The following is a 19,452-nucleotide window of genomic DNA, read 5'->3' as shown; positions in this document are numbered from 1 at the left end:
ACAGATTTAGTTTACATGTATCTGTTTTTAAAAAATAATTAACGTTAATTAGCTTCCTGAGTATCTCTCTGTCATAGATTTATAATATGTAGGATCTCTGATAACAATTTGTTTTTTAAAATTTCTTGACATCAGCTAAGACAGTGGACTTGGCAACAACTAAATTTCTGCTTCAGGATTCCAAACATTTGTTACATGCTTTTAGTACAAGGTCAAACTATGATGGGATTCTGCCACAGGCCTTTGCTCAGGTGAATCAATTACTTCAAACACTCTCAGAGGTAAGATGCTTTTGGAATGCTTTCTAAAACACTGGTGCCAATAGATGCTTAAAATCTTTCCAATTGCTATAATTGATAAATAATAAATGAAATATTCTTATTCTAACTTGTTCTGTCGCCCTAATGGTAGTTAGGAAATATTAGGTGAATTAAAGAGTAAATAGGCAAGCAGCTGTAGGTTTTAGTTGTATTATACATTTTATCCTTTCAGGAAAGAGGAGTTCACAATGTTTGTTAGGAATATGCTCTAATTCATTTTTGACGAGAAGACAGCTCTGATTATTTATCATTTTATTGTTTCTTGTATGTAAGAAGCCTATTATCAATTTAATTCTTGAGTTAGAATGTAAATCCCTGCCTTTCTGATCCCAAATCCAAAAAACTGTAAGAAATTTGAAGCATTTAAAATATATACAAGCTAGAGGTAGCTCAATGCATCATATCTTTTAAGTGAGTCATAGCACGTGCAAAGTGACATTGCCTTCTTTGTATGTTGGTTTTTTTCCCTTTCATAATTATGCCTCAACTTAACTAGTTTTTCTCCTTGATTTTCATAGCCAGTTAAAATCTGTTATTTACCTTCTGTGCTAAAGGAGGCAGTGATGATCATAAACCTTATCATAGTTGGTGAAGGAGGAAAATATTAACCAAGATATCATTTTTATATTCTTGGAGGAGATGTAATATATTCTGCAATGATTTAGAAAACAAGTGTTTTGGTTTGCTTTTTAAAAAATTTTCAGTTGGTCTCTGAGATCATCATGCTGCTGGTGTGAAATGTATTTTTGGAAAATAAGACTTCTGTAGCCTCTTGTAGTGAAGAGCAGAGCCAAGACTATAAGAGGTTATTGTTTGATTTTTGTTTGTGGATTGCTTTTAGAATACTTCATTTCCATTTACATCAGTGTCATAAGAACAGGGACTAGACCTGTGATTTCACAAGGGTGGGGAACTCCTGAATGAAGAATATTTTTGTACCAGTGCAGATAGGTACATTCTTTTCACCTTACAGGCTTCAAGAGTTGCCTAGAACACTGCCAAAAAATAGATTGGAAGATAGGAATCAAGGATACCTGATGAAAGAGACCAAAACTTGTAGACTTCAGCAAAGCCTCATGCCTATACTTTATGAATACTTTCTCCAGGAAAAGAATTGGAAGTCATTGAACATGGGTAGCACTGAGTAATATCGCAAAAAATGGAATTGGCAGGAAATAGGACAGGAACAACTCATTGTTTGACATCAGACTATCAGCTTTATAGAGTAAAAATCAACATTTTGTACAAAGCAAAAAGAAAGAATAAAAATGTGAAAAAGACAATTTCAGCTTAAGCTAGCTAAAATGAGTTGTTGATGTTATAAAAGATACTATATGGACAGAAGAAGTGATAGACACTAATTACAATAATTCTCTATGGAGGAAGTTCAACAAATGTAAATTATTTGCAATAATGAAGAGACCAAAAGAGACTAAAAAGTATGTTATCAGTAAAACATTCAATGTACTTTCTAAGCACCAAGCTTTTGAATCCAAGGGCAATACCAGTTTTCAGTATACATAAAATCTTAGGCGGAACGATGTTGGAAGATTACGAACAATATTGCCATATACAGCAGAAAACACATCTTTACCTAAACAATCAGTTAAAATATGTGGAGACTATTAGCTCTTGCCTTGCTTGTTCTATGGTGACTCTTCAAAAAACCTTTGACAACCACCGCCTTAAAGACTCTCTTCCAACAAAGTGTCTCTGGTACATTGGTACAAAGTACATTAGAATTATGTAAGAAGCTTTGAAGTATAGAATGGTGGAGATAATCTCATAAAAGAGCTGCATACTTGCTGAACGTATTCACTTCTGTCATAGAGGAGGTTTAGCTTTTATTCCAAATTGTGGGTTCTCTAGGTCCTACTGTTTGCAGATTATATTGTATTTATTGTATCAACCCTGCAGTATTGTAGAGCTTTCTGAATGGGATGCCTTGCCATTCAAAAAAAATTGGCTTTATCATCCATATGTGGAAAATCAACCAGGTGGCGAATACTTACTGTACAGTTTGTAAAGTTCAGTTAGATAGAAAACTCGTAGCAATCATCTGTTATGCCTTGGATAGACACTGAAAATGGATAATGGTTTGGGCCTATAATTAAACAGGAGGAGGAGAAAGCTCATTTACTGGCCTTAAATGCCTCCCAGAAACAAAGGCCAGTCTGGTTAATACCAGTATGTTGCTGGTGGTATTCTATATCTATGAGTCATGTGACACTATAGTATCCAAAAAATAAAGATTGATCACCCAGAGGGAAGTGATGAGAGACCACTGTTGTACTTGTGGGTAAGGAGGCTGCAGTAAATAAAAAATAAGGACTTATGAAGAACTGAAGTGAAGAATGTCATCAGAGAAATATGTGACCAGAAAAGATGGCCTAATCACGTGGTGAGAACAGATGACCATTGAAGAGTCTCTGTATCCACAGAATGTCAAGAAAAAACAAATATGACTCCCAGCACACTGGAAGGTTTCCCCTGTGGTAAACTTACCGGGGAATATTGTTAAGAGTCACATGAGAGGCAGTCATGGATGAGTTGCTATCTGTACCACTATCAGTAATGTCCACATCAGTGAGATCACAGATCTCTTCGAATAATGGGACATGACATAGCCTTTTGATTTGAGACTATTAAGTGGAACAATTAATTACTAATGATTTTGATGAAGATAATATTGATTAGTTTAACAGGGTCAGTGGTAAGATTTAAAAATCTTGTTCTTTGAAAATACAGTGTAAAACTGTAGTTATTGTAATGGAAAAGGGTATGTGTGTTGCTTAACAAACCTCATCGGATAACTATTTTAAAATACTTAATTGGGGGCAGCTAGGTGGTACAGTGGATAGAGCACTGGCCCTGCAGTCAGGAGGACCTGAGTTCAAATCCAGCCTTAGACATATAACACTAACTAGCTGTGTGACCCTGGGTAAGTCACTTAACCCCATTGCCTAGCCCCCCCCCCAAAAAAAAATCTGGTACTGCTAAAATACTTAATTAGCTGACATTTAGTTAAGTATTTATTCTTAGATGTTGCATTCCTTCTTGCTGCAGTGGCTGAGAAGCTTGTAAAGATGAATGGCAAAAAAAAAAAAAATGAACAGTTGCTAGATACTATTGCCGGTGTTTTTCTCATTACTTGGTATTGATCTGACTGACTGAAATAGCTTATGCTTCTGTGAATTGGAGCTAATTATTGACACCTTATTTTCATTTTTAGAAACAGTTGGGCATCTGGATGCTGTCCAACACTGTTTTTTGCTCCAGTACTTTTAGTACTCTACTGGTATAAATGGTTTTGTTGAAATGATGTTAGATTTGACTGACATCCATCTCCAAAAATACAGGACAAAGGTTCAGTCTCTTTCTAACCCAATAGTGTAGACTTGCTTCAATTGAAAGAAAATCAGAGATGAAGTGATATGGCAGTACTATCAATTTCAATCTATTCAGACAGATAAACAGTTCATCTAATGCAAAAATCAAAAGAGAGAGATATTCATGAAGTTTAGTTACAACAACTGAAGAAACAAAGAAAGGAACACTGAGTCTGAGAGACTTTAAACTGTTTTGTTGTTCACAAAACTGTGAAAAGCCTGCAGACAGCTTGGCCATGGGTCCAGTTGAACCATATGATCTCAAGATCACTTGTACATAAAATCAGAAGGAGAACAGATAATGCTCAAAATGGATCTTAACAGGTTTTTAATAATCCTGTTCTCATCAGATATCAGCCGTATTTGAATTCTCACAGGAAGTAGCAGTGTTACATGTTGAAAGGAAGTCAGGAAAAGAAACTGGACCTGACCAAATACAGAGAAAATCAGTGGTACTACAGTTTTAAAGTCACAGAGGTATTTTCAAAATTTCTTCACAAGGAAGGATTCCCTTTTCCCCACCCTCCAGGGAAGAACTGATATTTATTTTACTAGAACAAAAGTGACTTAGAAAACATCAGTCACTAACTCATATATTGACATTCTTATCTCTGTGAAATCTTTAAGAATGGTCTTTATGTGTATGTGAGAAAAGAGAGAATGAATAATGGTCAAATTCAGTGATTTTATATGTGTATGTGTGTGTATAATATAAAATATGTACACATATACTTGCAGGTGTATACAAATATATGTATTTATGTAGATTTATGTATGTGTATTTGTGTATATATGTAGATTTATAGAAATATGTAATATGTTTATAATATACATCTGTATGTGTAGATATATATATGTATTTCGTAAATATATCTATACATACATATACATAATCATTGAATTCTTCCATTATTCATTCTGTATGTATATACACACACACAAAAAAACCACTGAAGGTATAATTAAATATGTAGCTCTCAGAATTGAGTAGTAGTAGAATATTAAACTGGGTGGAATTTGGGAAATTATACAATGCTTTCAATAATCTCAAACTTCTTCCTGAAAACAACCTTAACACTACTGTTTTCCACATGGTGCTATATGGTTAGAAGTCATGTAACATCGTGATCTTGGAAGAATCAAAATTTCATTTAATGGCACTGGAAAAACATAAAGTGTGTGTAGATTGTAGCATGTTGACAGTGTCGGTTTACACATGAAAGCATAAAAGATGTTATCAAGGACTTGTATTACTGAAAAAGTCAGTCACATAGGATTACAGCCGAAAAATGGACATTCTGCATGTGCTGTAATTGTAACCTTGAGATACTAAAAGAACCAGAGGAAGTGTCCTAGTGAGTTGCATAGAAGATTTTTAGGAAGACATGGACAGGATACCATTACCAGATGGAATAGCTTGGAGAGGTTGTGATCTGTAACAGCCGAAGGAAGAAGCTCTTTGCCAGTGAGATCACAGAGCCATCTAAGTGAGTGAGTGGAAGCGTGCATTTTATCGGTAGAAGACCCAGTGACTTTTATGGTTCTGCCATTGGTTTACTCTGTGGCTGTAAGTTTTTCTTTTCTTGAGGCTATTGTATCCTCAGCTCTTAGCACAGTGCTTTGTATGTAATAAGCACTTAATAAATGTTTTTTCATAAATTCATTATTTCTGAAGAAAAAAAGCCAAAAAATAACTGGTGTCACTTAATCCAAGTTTTTAGTTTAGGAGTAGGGCTAGAAAAGAGGCAGATAAAATACAGAATTTTACCCTATCAGCCCTTTGGCTATGGGTTGTTGTTGTTTTTTTTTTTGGTGTTAAAGATTAGGTCTTCCTATATTGCTGTAGGCTGGAAAGGCAGGAAGGCGTCCCCTTCCCCCATTTCCCAACCCCCTCACAATGCCCCACTGGTTACATGGGCTAAGGAGCTTTGGTCTGCTCCATTTCTGACCGGGGCAGATCAGAGGAGAGGGTTTTCCCTCCTTAGGCAGCCTGTTGGCTGTTCAGGGCTTACCCTATTGATGCTAAACTTAGTGTAAGCACTAAGGTCACTGCAGCTCAGAACTCATGAGTTTGAGAGATCCAACAGCCGCATCATCCTCCAGTAGCCGGGATTACTGGCATGTGCTACTACTTCTGGCAGGAAGTTAGAAGTATAATATCAAGATAAGAAAATGAAATCATTGTTGAGATAAGATTTAACCTTTCATTGCTTCACTACTCCTATTTATAAATGGGAAATGATACTCTTCAAATGATATATATATTCTCTGAAGATAACAGTTCTATAAATAGTAGGTTGAATTTCTGATTCATTATTTACTTTAAAAATGTAAAAAAATGGAGGACCTACTTTTTTAGGGAGAAATAGAAAGGTCTAAGAGTGATATGTGAAAGTAAAAAGAGACCACAGTTTTCCTAGTACATATAATCTGACTGTTATTTTCTTTTCTTCCTGTATGTTTTTTTCTCTTTATTTCCTTATTCTTTGTTCACTTAGCCTTACAGGACTGTGCAGTGGCAAATTTTTTTTTGGTTTATATCTGACAACTTTAAAAATTTTTTTTCAGTCACAAGATTTAACCTGTCAGTTTGCACTCTTGGATTTAGTTTCTGTTCTGAGGATATGAGAAGTATAATTACCAACCTTTGCTATTTTATAGTCTTATATAAGTTTATAATCTGGAAGCAAAGGAAAAGGCCATGTCTTTTTTTCCAGGTTAATAGTGAAATCAGTATATTAACTTTAAAAATTGCTTGTTTTATTGTTGCTTCATTAAACAAATCAGTAATCCTATGTGATTAAATAGAAAATAGTTGGAAAAGGGCAGTATTCATTCTAATGTTGACACTTGCCTGTAAGTATTCTATGTACAATAAAGTACACAGCACTTCACAGAAAACTGTAACTTGAATAGGCACAAGTAGTTGGCGCTCCATTTTGGACACTTGCTAGTGTCAAAACTAGCTGCATCTTATGCAATTCTTGTTTCCCCAGGTCAATTCTAAACATAAGCCAAATTCTACAGAATCAGTTGAGTCTTTTTCAAAGAACACAGCATATAAAAACCAGGAGGAGAATGCACTGCTCCAGCGCAGTAATCAGGAGAATCCAACAGTGTTGGGCACTCAGCTTCCCCAACCCAACAGACATCAAGAAATCTGGTCTGTCCTAGAGAATGTTTGGACCACGATATATCTGAACAGGTACCAAAATTAGCAAAGATAATTTGAGCTCTACCATCAGTAGTTGTTTTTATAGCTCTTTTCTTTCTCTCTGTCTCAGTCTCTTTCTCTGGCTTTTTCTCTTTTCTCATCAGACATTAAGTTCCTACCATGTATGATGTTAGATATTGAAAGTGAACCAGAAATTTTTTTTAAAGTCTGGCTGTTTTTTTCAAAGAGCTTACGTTCTTTATGCAGATGATTCTCAGATTCATTTGTCCATCCCTGACTTCTCTCCCGACCTCCAGTCTCATGTCTCCAACTACCTGTTAGACATCTTGAACTTCATGTCTCCTAGACCATCTTAAGCTCGACCTGTCTAAAACTAAATTCATTATTTCTCCCCCCTCAATTCCTCCTTTCCTAACTTCTCCGACATCTTCCCAGTGACTCCAGCTCATAACCTGGGTGCAGTTATCAACTCTTCTCTCTTATGCCCCATGTTCAGTTAGTTGCCAAGTCCTGTTGTTTCTATCTTTGTAATATCATCTCATAAGCTCTCTTCTTTCTTATGACACTGCCACCATCTTGGTGCAGGCCTTCATAATCTCATGTCTAGACTACTGCAGTAGCATGGTGGTTGGTACCCTGTCCCAAGTCTCTCACCACTCCAGTCCATCTTCCACCCTCAAATTGTATCAGCTGTCAAATTGATCATCTGAAGTGCTAATCTGATTATATCACCCCTGTTTTCAAGTTAATTCCATTGGTTCTCTGAATCAGATATAAAATGCTTTGAAATTTGCTTTTCAACACTTTTATTATCTTCATTATTCTACCTTTCCAGCCTTATATTTTATACCCTGCCACATACTCTGAGTCCTAGTAACATTGGCCTCTGTGCTGCTTTGGACACTTTCACTGTGTGTCTCCCAAGACTTGAACATTCTTCCTCCTCATCTCTACCTCCTAGATTTCCTGACTTCCTTGAAGTCTCAGATCAAGTCCTACTTTATGCAAGAAGACATTCCTATTCCCCCTTAATTCTAGTGCCTGCCTTCTGTTGATTATCTCCAATTTCTCTTCTATCTTGTTTATACATAGTTGTTTGTATGTTGTCTTCCCTGTTAGACTTTGAACTCCCTGAGAGCAGGAACTGTCTTTTGCTTTGTTTGTATCTCCAGAGGTTAGCAAGTGCTTAATAAATCCTGAGTGACTGAATCTCATGAATAATTCTCTCTCACACACCGCCCCCGTCTCTCTCACAATGTAATATGTAATGTACACACACATAGATAAACATAATTCCAAGTAGAATAGGTTAATAAGAGCTATATCAAGTGCTCTGAAATCAGAGGAGGAGGGAATCCCTTCTGATCTGGAGCGTTCAGGGAATGCTTCTTTTGGCAGGTGTTTGAAAGGTGCATTGGAAATTGGAGCTACTAGAGGCAGGAAGACCAATTAGAAAACTGTTGTAATAGACCAAGCAAGAGGTGAAGAGTCCTATGGTAGGGTGGTGGCTTTGAGAGTGGAAAGATGCAAGTGACACTGTGAGGTGGAATCCACATTACTTGGAAACTGATGGTGAGTGAGGGAGAGGGAAGAGTCAAAGATTATTCTGAAGTTTTAAATTTTGGGAGGATCATGGTACCATTGACAGAAAATGAAGAAGGAGGACAGATGTAGTGAGGAAGATGATTTATTCAGTTTTCAGTGTGTCAAGTTTGAGACAAGCTTATTTGCCATCCTTGGCTGGAGATGCCTATTAGGCAGTTGACTATGTGAGACCAATGTTCAGGAGAGGTGGGGCTAAGCTCAATTTAAAAAAAACAAAACCAGTTGATCAATTTTTGTGTTTTTCTTGGATATTGTTTTTTAGTAGAGATTAACCTTTTTAACTTTTTTTTGGTTAGTTTTCAATAATATTGGAGCAGTTTTTTTTCTATGTAGCACTATTGTTTTGTATTGTATCTTTCTATTTTTTTAGCTCAGTTCTGCATAATATATACCAGGTGGTAATTTGATATTTTAATCCTTATCAAAGAGGATGTTTATATTCTTAGCAAGGTATTTTAAGTCTTAGCACAGAGTTTGTTATACTAGTTAGGTACCTGTTATTTCAGGATAAGCATATGCATTAGTTTTTCTCTTGCCCTACGTGCCATTGACCTATTTTGGTGTAGTTAAATTGTGATAAAGGTAGTTTTCTCATCTTTCTTCCACCTTGAGGTGAGTAATATATTTTACCCACCAGGTTACTATTTTCTTTTATATGCAATTGAAATAAATTTTCCCAAACTCTTGGAGTTGGAAGAGACCTCAGAGGATATAGTCCAGTCTTCGCTTATGCAGGAATATCCTTTAAATTATCCCTTAAAAGTGTTCATCCTATTTCCACTTGAAGACCTCCAGTGTTTGGACTGCCTCAAGAAGTAATTAGTTTCCTTTATACTTTTGGAGCACTTTAATATAAGAGGCAAATATCTGCCTCTTCAACTTCTATCATTGTTCCCAGTTACTTAAAATAATACTCACAGAATCTTAGAGTTGTAACTCAGCTAGGTTATGTAGTCTAACCTGTTGTGGAACAAAAATCTTCTTAGCAACATACATGATTACTGGTCAAACAACCTGTGTTTGAAGACTTGTGGTAAATGGAAAGTCAATGTCTTTTAGTACTGTCTCATCCTACTTTAATTATTTGTTTTGCTTTTTGGTGAGGCAGTCAGGGTTAAGTGACTTGTCCAGGGTCACACAGCTAGGAAGTGTCAAGTGTCTGAGACCAGATTTGAGCTCAGGCCCTCCTGACTCCAAGGCTGGAGCTCTATCCACTGTGCCACCTAGCTGCCCCCCACTTTAATTATTAAGAAAAGTTTTCTTATATCAAGCCTAAAATTTCCTCTTTGTACCTTAAACCATTGCTCCCAGTTTTAGTGTCTCATATACCAAGGGGAATATGTATAATCTCTCTTCCACAGGATAGCTTTTTAAGTAGTTGAAAATCGCTCTCTTCCCTACTTCCTGAGTACTTTTTCCAGGCTCCCATTCTTCAGCTACTTTTTGTATGACATGATTGTTTCCTCCCTCATTCGCATTTTAGTTGCCCCCCTCTGGATGTCCCTATAGTTTGTCAATATGGTGTCTAGAAATGGCCTTCATCACCTCTTTCCCTGACCATTGCAGTGGCCTTGTTGATCTCTCAGCCTCAAGTCTCTCTGTCTTCCAAACTGTCTTCCACTCATTTGCCAAAGTGGCTTTCCTAAAACACAGATATGATTATATCATTTCCCTACTAAATAACCTCCAGTGGCTTCATTGCCTCTAGCACAAAACCTAAATTCCTCTATTTGGCCTTTAAAACCCATCCCAACCTGGCCCCAGCTGACCTTTGCAGCCTCGCTGAATGTTACTACACCTCTCAAACTCTGCAGTCCAGCCACACTGGCCTACTCTTTGTTCATCACTCTTAGCATTCTATATCCTATCTTCATGCCTTTGCACTCACGTGTAAATCACCAACCAGAATGCATTCAGTCCACACCTCCACTTAAGAGACTCACTTTCTTCAAGATAGAACTCAAACACCACTATTTATTTGTTTATTTGTTACATTTTGAGTTCCAATTTCTTCCTCCTTCCCAACCCTACATTAGAGCAGGCCTGCATTTGATATGGATACATATATGGAATGATATAATACATATTCCATACATCAGTTCTTTCTTTGGAGGTGGGATAGCATTTGCCTTTGTAAGTCCTTTGTAGTTGATACGAATAATCATATTACTAGCATGGTCATTCACAATTACTCTTTGAGTACTTTGTTGTATACAATGTTCTCTTGGTTCTGCTTTATTTTATGCAAGTCTTTCTATGCTTTTCTGAAATCAACCAGCTCATCATTTCTTATAACATGGTAGTATTCCATCATAACCATATACCACAATTTAATTCATCCATTCCCCAATTGATAGACATCTCCTTAATTTCTAATTATTTGCCACCACAAAGTGAGCTGCTGTAAATATTTTAAAACATAAAAGTTCTTTTCCCTTCTTGATCACCTTGGGAAAGAGATCTAATAGTGTTATTGCTGTGTGAAAGGGCTTACACAGTTTTATAACTCTTTGGGCATTATTCCAAATTGTTCTCCAGAATGATTGGATCAGTTCAGAGTTCTACCAACAGTGTACTAGTGTCCTGATTTTCCCGCATTCCCTTCAGCATTTATTATTTTCCTTTTCTATCATATCAGCCAGTCTGATAAGTGTGAGGTAGTACCTCAGAGTTGTTTTAATTTGCATTTCTCTGATCAATAATGATTTAGAGCACTTTTTTACATAATTATTTAACTTTGATTTCTTCTAAAAACTTCCTGTTCATATCCTTTGACCATTTATCAATTGGAGAATTATATTCTTATACATTTGACTCAGTTTTCTATTCGAGATATGAGGCGTTTATCTGAGAAATTGGCTATACAGTTTTTTCCTTAATTTTCTGCTTTCCTTCTAATCTTGGCTACATGTCCCCACAAAGCTCTCTTATCTCTTGTTTATTTATAAATTCTTCTCTTATTTATAAATCTGATAGTTAATATGTTTCAAGCTCCTCCAATTTACTTGTGATATTTCTGTTTATGTCTAGGGTAAGCACCACTTTCTACACCAGACCTTACCTGATTCTCCCGACTGCTGGTGCTCTCTCTCCCCCTAGTTACCTTGTAGAGTTTTTATTTTTCCTGTGTATACTTATTTTTGTATGTGTTATCTTTCCCAGAGCGTAAACTTTGCTGAGAACCCAGGTTCTCCAGTGTGCTATGATGAGGCATCTGAGTAAGACTTTTGACTTTGCTGGAGACCCATCTTAGTATCCTTAAGAAAACTGAAATAAGATTTGTCAGATGTGACACATTCTTAATGAAACCAATCTTGTACTTAATGATAACTGTTTTCCTTGGGTTTGTAATCTCTGTTGGCCTTCATTTGCTAATATATAAAAAGTAGGGATTAGACTAGATGAGATCTTAGCTCCCTTCTAGAAACTCAAAAATCCATGATTCTAAAGTATCCCTTTTGTAATAGTTTGTAGAATGTTGTCAGGGATCTGTTTCAAGTTGACTGGTGTTTAGACTGAGAATCTGCCTGCTATCCTGATTTGAAAATTGAGATGTTTGAATATCCACAGTCCTGAGCACCTCTCCTGTGCTCTTAAGAGTTTTCAAAGATCACAGTAGTTACTCAGATATTCTGTAGTATCCTAGTACGTAGTTTATGTGTGCTCGGTGTTTTAAACTCTTTGAGGGGCATCTAGGTAATCTATTGCTATTTCTTTATGTTGGCTTTTAATTTTGTGTTATTTTTGCTCTGCCCTTCACAAGTCTGAAGATCATTTATTTTTATTTTTATTTATAATCTGCCTCTCCAACTGCCCCCACCTCTGACTGAACTAAAAGAGAATGAAAGAGAAAGAAAAGAAGGAAGGAAAAAAGGAAAGGAAAAAAAAGGATACAGAGAGGAAAAAAAGACTTCATAATAAATGTACATTGTTCAGCAACACAAATCCCCACATTGGTCATGCCAGAAAATGTATGCCAATTCCTGCATTTTAAATTCATCACTTTTCTGGTAGGAGACAAGTGTCTTGTTTCATCTTTAGTCTTTTGGGCTCATAGTTTGTTACTGCATTGATCAAAGTTCTGAAGTTTTTCAAAGTTATTTTTCTCTATAATGTTGTTATTGTATAAATTATTCTTCTAGTTGTGCTCAGTTCTTTCTGTGTCAATTCGTATAGGTCTTCCCTGATTCCTCTGAAACTGTCCATTTCATCATTTCTTATGGCATAGTAATATTTCATTACATTTGTATGCCATAATTTATTTAGCCATTCCTCAATTGGAGGACACACCTTTAATTTCCAGTTTTGGGCTACTATTAAAAAAGCTGCTCTAAATATTTTTGTATATTTTTTCTTTTTTCTTTGATTACTGTGGAGTATAAATTTATTGGTATAGCTGGGTCAAAGGGTATGTATCTGCACAGTTTGTCAGCTTCCTGAGCATAGTTCCAAACTACTTTCCAGAATTGACTGAATCTATTCAAACCCCCATGAATAGTGCACTAAGGTACCTGTTTTCCCACAACCTCTCCAACAGTTGTCATTTTCTTCTATCATTTTTGCCAGTCTGATGTGTATGAGGTATAATTTGCATTTCTTTGGCTACTAGAGATTTAGAGAATTTTTCATGTTTGTCAGTAACTTAGATTCCTTTATTTGAAAGCTACTTATTCATATCCTTTGACCATTTCTTTATTAGAGAATGGCACTTATTCTTATAAATTTGAACCAGTTCCTTACATATCTTAAATATGAGATCTTTATCATAGAAACTTGCTGCATAGAAAAGATTTTTTCCCCATTCATGTTTCCCTTTTGATTTTAGCCACATCAGATTTGTTCTTGCATAAACTTTTAAAATTTTATATAATCAACATTGTCCATTTTATCTTGTATGGTTCTCTATGAACTCTCCTCATCCGTAGATCTGAAAGATAATTTCTTCCTTTTCTAATTTGTTTTTGGTGTGACCTCTTATATCTGGGGCATGTATTGATTTGGAGCTTATCTTACTTACAATGTGGTATAAGCTGCTGGTGAAAGCCTAATTTAAGCCAGAGTACTGTCTAGTTTTCCTAACAATTTTTGTTAAATAATGAGTCCTTTTCCTTAGTAATTGAAGCTTTTGAATTCATCAAACACTATGATACTGGCTTATTTGCTTTTGTATGTTGTATATATAACCTTTTCCACTGTTCTACCTGAGTGGTTATTAATCAGCGCCAAATTGTTTTAGTGATTACTGCATTGTAGTATAGTTTGAGATCTAATACTGATAGTCTTCCTTCCTTACTGGGTTTTTTTTTCTTCTTAATTACCATTGAGATTCTTGACCTTTTGTTCTTCCACATGAATTTTGTTATTTTTTTTAGCTTTATAAAATATTCTCTTGGAAGTATGGTTTTCATTAATTAATTTAGATGTTTTCATTTTCATTATAATGGCTCATTAACAATTAATGTTCTTCCAATTATTTAGGTCTGTATTTCTATAAAGAGTGTTTTATAGTTGGATTTTTATAGTTCTTGGGTATATCTAGATAAACACACTCCATTTCCTGTAGTAATTAAGAGTTTTCAGAACTCTTGATTCACAACAATAATGGATGCTAAGTCTTTAGCATACATTTCAAAGTTCAGTTCATATTAAACTTTAGCGTTATTGACATTCTTATTGGATTCTGTATTCTATATTCTCTCTGTTACCTGCTATCACTTTCGTATTTTCTACATATCATTACAAGTTGGATAATTGAGTCCTCTGAGTATCCCTATCAGTCTCTTTAGTCACCAGTCTCTTTTCTTTCTCATCAGAAAATTTGTTGTGTAGTAATTTTATTCTTGAAACCATCCTTTCCATCTTGAGCCAACTTTTGCTATAGAATTTTAGGCAATGAGATCCTGCCTACCTCTTCCTTGAAATATCTGAAATCTGTTCTCCCAAAGTCTTAAGGTATTTCCTTGTCTTTTACCAACTCTAAATGGTATGGTCACTTTACTGTTCTTGTACCTTTTGAAGACTGAAATTATAATAAAAACACTTCAGCAATTTATTAGCAGTCTGTCTCTATTTCCTCGCCACCTATTCACTTCTCAGTGTCTTGTAATCTGTCTTCCAACCTTAGCATTCTAATGAAATCACACTTAACAGTAATCTCTCAGCTGCTGAATCTAATTTTTCTTAGTTCTCATTCCGCTTGACCTTGCTCTTGATCAGTATCTCCTCCTAAATAATTTTTTTTTTGCTTCTAATACTTTTTTCTCTTGGTTCTTTTATCTTTTTGGTCAGTCCTTTTCAGTTTGTTTGGGTTTTTTTGGGCTGTTTTGTTTTTGACTTTGTTAGCTCATTATCTCCTGCGTCCTGTAGGTTTCTTTCCGTTAAGGTTCTGGTCTGGCCCTGGGGCCTATTCTCATTTTACTTTTAGTGAATCTTTTCAGCTTCTATAGGTTCAATTCCCATTTTTATATAATATATTTGGCCCTGTTTTATTTCTTATTAATGACTTACGTAAAGGCATGCTCTTCAAATTTACAGATGATACAAAACTAGGGAAAGAATAGCTAATGTAGTAGATGACAGAGTTGAGACCCAAAAAGATCTTGACGCGCCGGAGTGTCAGGCTGAATCTAATAAGAAAAAGTTCAGTAAAAGTAGATGTAAATTCTCCCTTTTAAAGCAACTTTGCAAGTATAAGATTGGGGTTGGGAGAAGGAATGGGTAGACAGCAATCTTTATGAAAAAGATCTTGGAATTTTATTGAACTACAAATTCATCATGCATCAGATATGTGATGTGGCTGCCAGTCTTGGGCATTTAATCAGGGCAAGTAAAGGTGATAGTCCTTCTACATGTTTTTGAGGTCAGATTTCATCTGTATTGCTGGGTTTGGTTCTGGGCACCACAGTTTAAAGACGTTAACAAACTGCAGAGTTCAGAAAAGGGCAACCAGGATATGAGGGAACCTTAAGTCCATGTCATAGAAAGATTGAAGAAATTTGTGATGTTTATCCTGGAGAAAAGAAGACAGAAGGGGGGACATAATACATTCTAGTATCTAAAAGGCTATCATGTGGAAGAGGAGTTAGACTTTTCTGTTTGGCTGCCGGGGCAGAATTTGCAGCAAAGACTTAGAAGCGCCAGAGAGGCAAATTTAGGCTTTATATCAGGAAGAACTTGCTAACAATTAGAACTGCGCAAAAGTAGAATGGACTTCCAGGTGAAGTGGTGGGTTCCTTTTATTGCAGGCATGTCTAACCTTGGGTTCTTGAAGTTGTAAAATTTTTTAAAAATTTTGACAACTCTATTTCAATATAATAAATTTCCTTTGTAATACTAAGTATTTTACTTTATGCTTTTAGAGTCATTATTCTGAGAAGAAGTCCCTAGGCTTTACCAGAATGCCAAAGGGTTCAGGGCACAACAAAATTAAGAACTCTTGTAGATGTCTGTAGGCAGAGACTGGATGACCTCCTGTTGTGTGTGGCGCAGGAGGGATTCCTCTTTGGGTATGAGTTAGACTAGATGGGGCCTCTGGGATCCTTTCCACCTCTCATTCTTTCTTGTTCCATCTGCCTTAGATTCTCTGTGGAAATTGAACAGAATTTGTACAGTATTGCCTTCGCTTTGCATGGCTTCTCATCTACCCCTCCTGCATGCCCATCAGCCCTAAGTTTTATTACACTATCCTTCATTTCCATTATAGATAGTACTGTGTGAGATAGAAGAATAAACCTTAATAAGTTTTTTAATATGTACAGCAAAAATATAATATATGAAAATGTAATAAGTGTACATACACGTGTAACATGAATCTTTCCTTTTGTTTCTTATCCTAGCACGGATGTTTTCCAAAGTTTGGATTCTAGCAATACATCGAGCACTCCAAAGATTGCATCATTTGAAGAGGCCTTTGTATATCTTCAGAAATTGATGGCAGCTGTGAAAGGTGTTCTTGCTGGAATTCAGAGGTAATAAATGCTAAGTTCATTTTAACTTTGAGCTGTCATCTGTACAGTGATTGTCACCTTTTGGAATTGTTATTTGTATAATTTTTTTTTCAATTTTGAGATGTACAATTACTGTAGAATAACTAATTGAAAAGTAATGGTATATCTTCTGATTGAACTAGTGGAGACTCATTTTGTGTGTGACATATTTAACATCCATGAACTGGCTAGGATATACAAATGTAAAATAACACACTCTCCTGTCCTCAAGGAATATGGGGTGAGGGAAGTGGGGTGTGGTAGAGCTATGTACAAAATAACTATTATACAAGGTAGAAAAAGATAGGTAGGTAGGTGCAAAAGATAGATGTGGACATAATGCTATAGTGGTGTTCAAATTAAATAGGACAAAGTGAAGTAATTAAATGTATTGACTTATAAATTAACCTTACAGCTTTTTATATCTTTAAAAAAACTTTAATATGCGATGTCTTTTTGCTGCAATCACTTATTTTACAGAATTTGGCATGGGTTCACAAGATTTTGACATGTATTCCTTAATTCTTCATCTTGAAATCACATTTTTATCGCACTGAATATTAAGTGTATCTTTGACAAATATTCTGTTTTTTCAAATCTCATACTAATTATAACCCACAGGTTTTCAAGGGGATTTAAATCCAACACCTTTGAAAACCTATAGGCTACAGTGAGATTTAATAAGGCAGAAGCAACATGGGATAATTAATAGTTAGCTTCTAAGCCAGGAAGTCCTGGGTTCAAGTGTTGCTTCTGACATTTATTGGTGTATATGACCCTGTGCAAATTATTTAACCTCTCAGTGTCCCTAGGAAACTCACTAAGACTGAAAGTTGTAGGGAAGGTTCCAACCTGCATTGGTAGAGGGTATTTCCTCATCCAGGAATTCCCTATATTAATGAACTCACAAGGCTAGTCCCTCCTACTCATCCTCATTGTCCCTTAAATCCGGTTAGTTTCTAGGCCTTTGAGGCATATTTATCACTGTCTCTTGTATATATTTCTTAACCTTTTGTGACATGTGACATAGTACAATGCCAAGTTGTAGTATTCTGTCTCCAGAAACTTCGGAATTTCTGTAAATCCAAAACAATTCCCTTTCTTAGCATATCAATATATTTATCAAAGTTCATTATTCCCTCAATATAAACAAGACTTCTAGGCTAACTCATAGTAAAAAAAAAAATCCCCAAAGCATTTTTGAATGGATCTTTTATAGTCTTTTTTACAGATCTTTTAAAGATGCCCAAATCTTATAAGTGAAAAAGTGAGTTTCATCAGTAGGGTTCTTTTCTAGTGTTAAATCTTTCTCATTTGATTTTGATGTTCTTAGTTAAACTACAACTAACTTGTCATAGTTTAATTTATTCTCTAAGAATTTGCTTTTTAGTATTACCAGTTTTCCCAGATTTGTTCAAACCTTCTGGAATTGTTGCCTCCACTCTAGATAATAATTTATTTATGTCTCCATGGCTCTATTCTGCTTGCCCTAAAACCGTAGGAGAAATACCCTCAAAATATTGGCCTTTGCCTATTATCTCATACTCTGTTTATGGTACAAATAGGAATTTATTAAATTAACTTTTTTAGTAACACTCACAACACTTAACCAGTTTTCCTTGTTGGGTACGTGATTCTCCTTCATGTGATTTGACTGGTTTAGAAATTTGTAAGAGTCCCACAGAATAATAAAGTTTTGCAAGCACTGTTATAGTCCTTGTAGTGTGGGCCCCACTTTTTAAATATTATGTTAAAAGAATAGAAAATGTAGTCTGGTATTATCTTTGTAGCTTAATAATATGTGTATTTCTTCTGTTGGCTATAAAGGGAGCCCATATTCATATTTTTTCAAAATATCTAACAATTCTCTGAGAAATCTTATGTCTCAGTTTCTACCTGAAAAGAATCATATTCCCTCATTCTATAAAAGATAAGGAAAACATCGAGTTTAGGACCCCATATCATTTCTGAAATGTGATTTTCTAACCCAGTCAACATTGTTTTTTTTCTTTTTATCACACGGATTGCCTGTATGAAATTCATAACTAATTGTTTTCCAGAATTACCTGTTTGGGGTAATTATTTACTTCTCCCATTCTTTTAGAAAATAACTGGCAACGTGACTTCTGGAGTGAAAAGTTGTCAGAACCTTATATGGATCATCATGAATCCAGCAGTAATGATCGGGTTTCCAGTGAGAGCTCCAGAAAAAGATAGGGCCTTTACAGTTTTGCAGTGATATAGCCTCAACACACGAATCAGCTTTTAGTTAGAGCTAGAAAGTTTCACTTGTTTAGGAACCATACTTGTTAGTGCCTCCACTAAATAAACCTAAATACCTTAGTTACTAGGGGAAGAACACACTTTTTAACAGCTGTTGGTAGCAAAAGTCTAGTAGAAATTAGGCATAGACCAGCTCTTCATACTGCATACCGAGATGCTGCTGCTGCTGCTAGCAGTAACATTTATATAGCGCTTACTCTGTGCCAAATGCTGTTCTGAGCACTTCAGAAATATCTTATTTAGTCCTCACAACAACCCTGGGAGGTAGGTACTATTATTATCTGCATTTTACAGTTGAGGAAACTGAGACAGACAGAGGTTGCTGCTGTGGATCTTACAGCTAGTAGTATCTGAAGCCAAATTTGAACTTAGAAATTTGAACTAAGGTAGACCCTTCATCTAGGCCTAGGTGTCTACCCACTGTACCACCTAACTGCTCCAAATGGATGCATGCCTCAGGTATAAAAGATCACATCATAAATAAATTTTTAGAGGAAGGAAAAAGTTACCTTTCAGATCTGTGGTTAGGGGAAGAGTTCATAAAAAGAGATAGGGAGGATCATATAAAATTGACAATCTTGATTATACAAAAATAAAAAGTTTTTGCACACCCAGTTTAAAAAGGAAACCAGTTAATGAGAAAAATCTTTTCTTTGCCGCAAGTTTTTCTAATGCAAGTCTACATATATAAGGAA

The 19,452-nt window shown here is 35.6% G+C and overlaps 1 protein-coding gene across 1 annotated transcript in view; it reads left to right on the top strand.

Moving 5' to 3' along the window:
- SWT1 (SWT1 RNA endoribonuclease homolog) overlaps positions 1-19,452 on the top strand; it is a 136,293-nt gene that overhangs the window by 54,718 nt on the left and 62,123 nt on the right. The window contains 3 exon segments of the mRNA XM_020984402.2: positions 136-281; positions 6,706-6,914; positions 16,325-16,456. Coding sequence (XP_020840061.1) covers positions 136-281; positions 6,706-6,914; positions 16,325-16,456 — 487 coding nt within the window.

Source organism: Phascolarctos cinereus, unplaced genomic scaffold, assembly GCF_003287225.1.
Source record: "Phascolarctos cinereus isolate Bilbo 61053 unplaced genomic scaffold, phaCin_HiC Scaffold_5;HRSCAF=322, whole genome shotgun sequence".
Taxonomy (NCBI): domain Eukaryota; kingdom Metazoa; phylum Chordata; class Mammalia; order Diprotodontia; family Phascolarctidae; genus Phascolarctos; species Phascolarctos cinereus.
The sequence above is the reverse complement of the archived record's forward strand: the minus strand, read 5'-3'. Positions and strand labels throughout refer to the sequence as shown.